The sequence below is a fragment of the Netta rufina genome (assembly GCF_964035555.1).
Source record: "Netta rufina genome assembly, chromosome: 1".
Taxonomy (NCBI): domain Eukaryota; kingdom Metazoa; phylum Chordata; class Aves; order Anseriformes; family Anatidae; genus Netta; species Netta rufina.
Genome location: NC_140123.1, coordinates 27,056,679 through 27,065,758, shown reverse-complemented (window position 1 = coordinate 27,065,758; position 9,080 = coordinate 27,056,679). Strand labels below are relative to the sequence as shown.

Here is a 9,080-nt window from a genome sequence, read left to right as displayed (position 1 = left end):
TTTAGATCCCATTTTAATAAGGTGTTTAATAATTTCTAATACCATCACTTAAGTGCTGGGAATCCTGTATTCAGAAGAGTAATCCACTGTAATAAAATGTATTGATATTAATAAAGAAAAAAGGAGCCCAAACCTTTTATAATGAAAAATTCTCAATTTATTTTACCAAGTTATCCTGTTACACAATCTTTCAGAGATCAGTTTCAGAATGATACATAAGAAAAGCCTCACAGAATTAGAAAGTTAGTGCACAAATCAATCATTTTCTCAGTTTGGCCACAGACAGTAAGGTGAAAAGGAGTCTGAGCATCTCATACTATATACTTCCCTTCTTAGCAGACACCCAATTCCCAAGTGTAAGGCATTTTTTGGCACCGTGGCCTATTTCAGTAAATTCAGACAAAACTGTATGAATATTCCCCATTTCTAGGGGCTGCAAAAGCCCCCATAAACATAGACCTGGCAACACATCCCTGCAGCAAACAGAAACTCGTATAACTTACTTGTCAACATCCGCAAGTGCACCACTCCTTCAGAGAAAACAGAAACATGTTCCCAGAGAGTTTCTAGTTCTCTTTCAAATGGATGTGACAAAGACAAAATAAATAACGATGAGATGTGACGAGGAATAATCAATGTGCCTGAATCCCTTAAGCCACCAAGATATGTTCATATATATAAAGATATTTTGGTAACATTTTTACAAAGAAATCCACCTTCTGAAGGTGAGAAATAGCTAAATTGCACAAAGCACAGAGATCCCTGAGCTAGTGGTGACCTAGTTAAAGAGTCCACACAGCACACTGCAAAGCTATGTGGACCTATCTGCCTAGGTCTAGAGGAAGTACTGCTGCCTTTTCAGCTAACAAATATTGCTTATTAAATTCCATTCGACACCATGTGAATCATGGGTCGTATTTGCTAGTGTACATGTATAACCTCAAGGTCCTGGCTTTGAGGCTGGCACAGGGGCAGTTAGGTTAGATCTGCCTTTATTATTGTGGCCATAGCCAACAACAAAGCATTTATATTTGGTGCATTAATCTCAAATAGCACTGAAATCAGGGCATCAGGCTTCACAGCTGAATTACATTCCACTAAATATATGAATCTGGCCTTTCTGGACAGTTTTCCCATCTGCTGACCCAGAAATTTTGGTGTCTTAGATTAAAACCTGCCAGACAAAGATGCATTTGCTAACATTCACTGATATGGATATTCCCCATCAGAAGAATTCAATTTCCTATATTCCTTTCTAAGGAAGTAAAAAAGAAAAAAGTGTCCCTTAGCTAGTAATTACCATTAAAATCATTCCACACACTTATTTTACTGTGTGGAAACAGAACAAATCCTCTGAAATGTTTTGAAAAGGTAGTAGATGAACATGGAATACGAGTGCACAGCTTTAGAGAAGTACTCAGTTACTCACTCTAAGTGTCATTTCTGCCCTTGGTCTCGTCTGCCATGCCATTTTCTCCATCCCTTTCATGTAACTATTGTTACATGTACTCATGTACTCCCTCTATACTATAAAATGAACTTAAAATTTTGTAGCAACCTGTAAAGAAAATGAAACGACTCCAGACTGGAAATGGAGCACTGGCAGAAAATCATGTGTCTCCTAGGCCTCTAATGCCAATTAAGAGTTTCCTAGGAAAGTCGGATTTGTTTTCCATGAGGAACTTAAATGAGTTAAACTTTGATATGTTCCACTATGAAATCCTGATGAACAGAAACTCATCCTGATGTAAATCAGATCAGGTTAAGAACTGACATGGTTAAGAATCAGTACTTGGCTGCTGTGCACATCTAATTTAGTTTGACATGCCTGTGATCAAGTTAACTGTAGCCTGTTACAGACTTGACTGCTTTAGCTGAAACTGGAAACTTTGATTTCACTGCAGTGTCATTAGCCACTGAAGGGAGATGCCAGCATCAGCACTGACACGGTATCCAGCAGCGTCTTATTCAACACCATAATGCATCCCTGTATTCTGTGTTGGGCAGCGTCAGCACAGAGTTACAAAAAACAACTGAAGAAACGTTAAAATGAGGTGTCTGATTACCAGGAAATCAATCATTTATACACTTCCTTCAGACAAGACCTGACCTTCACTTACCAATGCACACAGGCGAATTAGAAGAGCCTCAAGATGACGCCCTACACATTGAAGAACAGCAGCTGTGTTTACAAAATTTTATAAAATTAAGACACAAAGTCATTTTCAAATTCCCAGCAACAATAGCAAAAGCCATCATTGCATTGCTAAAATGATTAACAGATCAAGACCAAGTACTTCTCCAGAACTGCAGCTAGGGCAGATTCTTAGCCCTAGACTTTTGGGAGCACAATGTTCTGTGCTTGTCTAAAGAAACACAAGCCACAAAAAAAAACTCAGGAAAATGCCGTCATAGGTCTCACATGTCATAGAGCTTGTGCCATGGTTGTTGTGGGAAACCATCAGCTTATGGGTACATATTTTTGTACTTGCTGGGCTCCAATCTCTGCAATATAGATTGCTCCGCTCTTCATGTCTATATCTACAAGGTGTGGCTTGGTTTCATCTGCCAGCTGGATTGCGTTGACTATAGCACAGTCCCCAATAATGCCAACTGGTGGTGCTGCCAAGATTGCCAAACGGTTGATATTCATCTGAGCTACAATCAGATACTTGTAATCGGAAGTAAATCTGTGAAAGAGAGAAACGTGTTTTTGAATCATGCACTCCATGTGACATCCCATGGAAACATAATGATACGCTTAAAAAAAAACAACCAAGCAAACAAAAAACACTCCTTCCTTAATATTCAAGTTTTTGAAGGGTACAGTAGACTAAATGCAGAGAAACACTGAGAATTAACTTGTAAACTTAGCTCTGTATGTTGCTACTCCTTGAGACAGATTATGTTACAGAAAATTCATTCAAGACTATCTCTTCCTGTAAAAGCTGCAACAGCAAGGCCAACAAAATACAACTTTAAAACAAAATTCCCAATTCAGCACTTGAATCCACATGGCCTGTTATAAAACCAGGATTCCTCTGCCATGTCAGCATACAACTGTGTAGATCTCTGCATGTGACCAGGACCCAGCTCGCCGTTAATAAAACTGGTTAACTCCTTGTCATCAGGCATTAGATATCAACATTATAGCTCACCAATAAGAGTGTATCTTTTATTTACGTAATTGCATGTTTCTAAAAGAACCGTTCAGCAATACCTGACAGAATAGGGTCCGTCTTCTGAGAAACAGCTACTCCAAGCCCCGAGCCATTCCCCTGTCACTTTATCAAAAACCTGGATTCTTTTGTTGTCTCTGTCTGCAACCCATACCTACAATGAACAAAAATTATGGCTATTCACAAATAGAACAAATTAAACACATCAGTTTCTTACATAAGCAAAGTATCCTGAAGTAAAGAAGTACACCTAGGAGGAACACACCTTCACATTCAAAGCTAAGTAGATATGACTTCCATATTTAAAACAAACTGCCAAGCAAAATTATTTTTATATTATTTTAGCAGAGAAATCAATGCCCTCTCTTCATTTCTGTGGCTGTGATACAAATATACTCAATGGGAATATATCCATATCCCCCAGTGAGAACATATGCACAGCTTTTTAATTCTAGAGGTACTGGTCTGTCACCCATTAACAATTTGTTTTTTAACAGTAGTCTCATGATCCAAACCTCTGATGACTGCATCTGTAGACACAGATATGTTTAAAACTACTACAAATATTGAGCAACTTCAACACTAAGGACATTTTCAGCATGCTTTGTTTAAGTAGTTTTGTGAAGCTTGTCTCAGTCCCACCCTGTGTTAACAAACATGATAAGCTAGCAATACCACTAGATAGTTCCAAGGAAAACATCTCATTTACTACAATCACTGAAATTTTAGCTGTTGACAACCTGTCAGTCAGATAAGTAAGCCTCATCACTTTTCTGGGATATCACCCAAAAGGGAGCAATAAAGAAGTTGACCTGAGACCCTTCATCGCTATTTTTAAGTGAAACACCACTACAGCACTCTCAGATTTCTTAGGAATTGACAATGAATGACCTGGGCTGATGATCAACGCCACCTTGGCAATAATTTCTAGGCCCATCACAATTGCTGTCTTTGAATGCGTGTACTCACGGTTCCCTTTCCACACCAATTTGCCATATCTTTTCTCCCTCCCACCCTGCCAGTTTTGGCAGAGAAGTGATTTCTATAAACACTTCTTATTCTGGTTCAGACAGCATCATCAGAATTAGCTGAAAACGGCTATTTAAGATGTTTTAGCCAAGTGATCTTTTTTTTCCTGAAGAGTATTAGGGAGCAAAATATTAAGAACAGCAGGGCAGAAGTCAGATTACAATTAACATCTGGAAGAAGTAGAATCTTGAATGCTTTGAGCTGCATGTGGATGAGGACAGATGCCCGCAACCTGGCCAGTACAGTGCCTTACCATCTTCTTAAGCTTATCTGCAATTTCCAAATATGAAATTGAAGAAACTTAAGTGCTTGGGTAGATATTTGTTACAGAACAAAATTCTGCTCTACTCTCACCATGGCAACCTGTGAGATACTGTAAGAGGAACATTGCCAATATCCATGCAACAACAGACAGTAACTGGCAGGACTCTTGTGTCAACCTTGGAGATGGCTACTTTAGCAGAATCTTCAGTGTGAAACTTCAGCTCGCAACTGCTTTCACACTGTAAACTGTAAGCCACATAAAATAACCCAGTTCCCAACAGGTCAAGGAACAAGAAATACAACTTGTATTTTTCAAATTAATCTGCCAACAGGCTTGTTTACATCTAAAAAAAAAAAAATAAATAAAAAATAAAAAAAGTCCTTTAAATCATTACCCTTCCATAACGATCCACTGTCACGCTATGAGGAATCTTGAACTGGCCAATGCCGGTCCCATTTTCTCCACTCAGCCAGATCTCTTTATAATCTAAGCAGTAAGCACCATGTAAAATAAAAGGAAAAAATGAAGTAAGAAGAAAAATAAAATAACTTTAGCTTTAAGTCATTCTCTTGCAAAGTTATTTTCAGTCACTTTTAAAAGATGGTGTTTCTAAACCTGGAATTTTAAACACAGTACTTCTGATACTGGAAATACTGGAACTACTACAGCGACTACTGGATTGTTATTAGTGGTTTCATGATTATGGTTACAGAAATGCAGCCACAGTTCAAGGCTTTGTTAAGCACTATATTGAAAAATAATAATAATAAAAAAGAAACAACTGAATGAGTATGATACCCATTTGTTTAGAAAACTGATGTTTTTCATTATGGCAGTTTTGAGTCAGTTTTGAGTTTTAAGAATTTATCTTTTTGCAAACTAAATGTTAGCTGACTGTTTTAAGAAGCGAATAGTGCAAGGGAGAAACTGCCACACCTCCCCCTTTCTCCAGCTGCAGCCACGCACAGACTCGTCACTCACTGCCCTAACCAACACTGATCATCTACTGGGGAATATGAACAAGCTAATCAGAATCAGAATAAAAGGATCCCTAGACACCGCCTGGCTCAACCTGTCTGTCAAAGTAGGGCTGGTATTAATAAATCAAAACCTGAAGTTAAATCAGGGTGCTCATATCAAATTTTGAGCACCTACAAGGGTGGAGACTGCCCAGCCTCTCTGGGAAAACTACTCACTGACTGATCACCCACCCTTCAGTGAATCCCTCCTCAGAATCAAACTGGAATTTCCCCTTCCTTGCAACTTTTGTTCATGCCTCATTCTTCCATTGCTCACATCCCAGAAATCTATGGCTCTGTCTTCTCTATACCCTCCTATCAGTAACTTGAAGACAGTGGTAAGAAACTACCTTAGTCTTTTATCCTCAAGACTGAACAAATTCACTCTCTCACCTTCTTGTCATAAACAATTAGATTTCTATGTGACAAGCAGTAAAACAGGATCTGATCCAACAAAGTCTTCAAGCTAATTTTAAAAGTAGCCGTCCAACCTAGTCCCCACTTAACAGTATTCTCAAGTTATTATTTAAAATTCGAGTTGCAATTGCCACCTGCTGCAGAAGTTTATTTTTCCATACCTGTGGACAGTTTGAGCAGTCTGTTATTCATTCCTCCATCTCCATCCACAACATACATATCTCCACTTTCCTCTACAAAAATCTCTGCTGGTTGATCAAATTGTATCGGATTCAAACTTGAACCAGCATTCCCTGGCGTGCCCAAGATTTGTAAAAGTTTACCAGAAGGGCTGTACTGTTTCACGGTGTGCCCGTATTTTCCTGAAGTAAGATTTAAAAAGTGCAAAAATGTCTTAACAAAACAAAACAAAACAGTAAGTATTACAATTGATTACAGAGATTAAAAGGAAAATCTCCTGATACTAGCAAGTGAGTTCAATGAATCAAAACAAAATTACACCGTGAGACCACGACTGTGGGTTAGCAAATCCATAGGCTACAGCAGTATTTAGCTGTTGTATTACAGTCACCAAACCTAGGGCAGAAGACAAGTCTCACAGCCACAAGGTATTTTTTCCCTTATCCTTCTCCTGGACAAAAAAAGTAAAACAAAATATGTCTTTGCTAAATTTAGACACTATAAACAAACACATAGAACTACTCATGAACCTTCAGACTATTTTATGCAGCACCTGAGCAGTTTGTTCCTGGCAAGAAAAGCACAGATCTGTTTCAGAATTATTTGAAAGCCTTATTTAAATAAATAGGCTATTTAAAGTAATATCTGCACAATTTGCATTTTCTTCCCTGCCTAATACTTTTCACATCTCCACCTTGCATACCTGCTCCAACATCTGTGATCCACACTGAACTATCAGTTGCGGTGTTTAATACAAAGATACCATGAGGCATTTCAACTGTATCATTCCAGGAGTAAAGAAAATAACCTTCCTCAGAGAATACAAGTACCTTTGGTACATCATCTCCCCTCTGAAAAAGCAAAAAAAAAGTTCTATTACGAAAACATATTAACCAAATAATCAAACTTCTGAAAATTCCTCCTTGTAAGTTTTTTTTCAATGCTTCGTAAATCATGGAAGTCTCTTGAAACTGGTAGTTGTCATTTTTTCCAGTTGAAACAGGAAAGAGAGAAGGGTCCAAATTTAACATGCAAAACCCTCCACTCATTCTGGCCTTCAACTTAAATCACATAGAGTCCAATTTTCAGAGCAGCCAAGCTCCTGCATTATCTTGATTTTCATTTTGAATCGTATTTATATATTCTTGATGAAAAATACATCAAGCACAACACAGGTACAAAAAACCTAACTGTACTTGTTAGCTACATGGTACTAAAGTATTCATGCTGTACTTTGTAACTAAACCCCACCAGTTTCTACAGAGAGATCACCTTATCCATGATCTAAAAATACAATTCATAGGTAATGCAAGTAACTGAACCCCATTTATTTTAACTGCGGGGCTTTGATTCCATGGGACAAAGGCTGGATGAGAGGAAGGGCACTAGCCAAGATGCCCCAGAAACATACTGGAACTTACAGTTAGAAAAGAGGCTACTATAACTCAGTTAATTTAGATCATGTGTTAATATCACAGAAATTTAATTATTTTTTTAAAAAAGGACAAAAAAGTATGATCCCAGAACTTCTTTTAAAATAGGTAAGGCAGAAAGATCTATACTTATATTTTCACTAATTTTGATACAGTAATTACTTTCTATACTTTAAATGTTGTTATTATATTGAAATTAGTAGGAAGTATATATTTCCTGATATTTATATTATATAAAATATAAAATTTAAAAGTATTTATATATATATATTATAAAATTATTATACAGATATTATAGTTTACACGCAAACATGTAAATACATACACATATGGAATTACACGTATCTGTAAATATAAATACACTTAAAGCAGACATTGGATTAAGAAGAAGAGAAATTTAGTACTCTCACTCACTTGTCCCACATACACCAAACCATGAAGAGAATCAACAGCAACACAAAACGTTTGGCCAGTGAAATACTCTGGAATTTTAGGCCAGCTTATGTCCAACTTGTACATCTGTTGCTGTCCCTTCGAAGGATAAAAGTAATCAAACGCTTTCAACACCTGAGAATACAAAAATACATATCCTTTAGCAGTTAGATTATACAACGGTGGGATGTTTGTTTACATCCAGTTTTAATAAATGTGAGGATCAGAACCAGCAATAGAAAGTAACTGTACTTACAGTACTAAGTAAATGGATTTATTCAGGTTATGAAAGTTAAATAGAAACAGGTTTTTAGTTATCATTTTGGACTATAATTGAGAAAACTTTAACAAACTGGTAATTAAATAACAAAGCCGGTTGGATTGGGGAAGCTCTGGAACTTGAAGGCAAAAAACACACCCTGAAACTTCTTGTATCGAAGTTGCTGTTGCTACCTGTCAATGGACCCACACCAAAGAGGAAAACAGTAGAAAAGGATTCAAATGCAACAGGAACAATAACTACTTCAAAAAAGCAATGAAATTGGAAGAATAGGACAGCACAGATCAAGAAGGAAAGCTACACCATAGAAATGAGGAAGCGTAAGTAGGAACAGCACAGCTTCAGCCGATGTATGCACTTTAAAATGCGATGGAAGGAAAGCAGCTGCAGCTTTTTGGCTGTGCTGGCGGAGCCGAGGAAGGGAAGGGAGCACAGCTGCTCTCCTGCAAGCACCGGGCGGGGACCTCAGCGCTGAGGGATCCGGCTGGAGCTGAGCACTCACAAAACGGGGAACCGCTGATGACTAAAAACCTTTTAATGTTGCTGTCCGCTGGAGGTAGGGGTCCGTGGATCGGAATCCAGAACGCCCCAAACTACCACAGCGCCCCGCTCCCCACACACCCCGACACCCTCCCCACACACACCGGACACCCCCCGGGGCCGTGCCGGCGCCTCCCGCCCACCTGCGAGCCCCCGATGAGGCCGAGCAGCACCAGCAGGGCGCCCGCCATCACCAGCCACGGCCCCAGCGCCCGCTTCGCCCTCATGGAGGCGAGGCCGGGCCGGGCCGGGCGGGCGGCGTTGCCATGGCAGCCCCGTGACACCGGCTTGGGCCCCGGGCAGCGC

At 39.0% G+C, this 9,080-nt stretch overlaps 1 protein-coding gene across 1 annotated transcript; it reads right to left on the bottom strand.

The window, feature by feature from the left end:
- Positions 1-206: 206 nt before the first annotated feature.
- Positions 207-9,049, bottom strand: NHLRC3 (NHL repeat containing 3). The gene is made up of 7 exons (XM_084305694.1): positions 8,918-9,049; positions 7,937-8,089; positions 6,793-6,940; positions 6,071-6,271; positions 4,868-4,959; positions 3,221-3,333; positions 207-2,690 (listed from the first exon to the last, which is right to left on the bottom strand). Exons 1-7 carry the CDS (start codon positions 8,999-9,001, stop codon positions 2,462-2,464), a joined length of 1,020 nt encoding a protein of 339 aa, XP_084161820.1. The 5' UTR covers positions 9,002-9,049; the 3' UTR covers positions 207-2,461.
- Between the last annotated feature and the right edge of the window lie 31 nt (positions 9,050-9,080).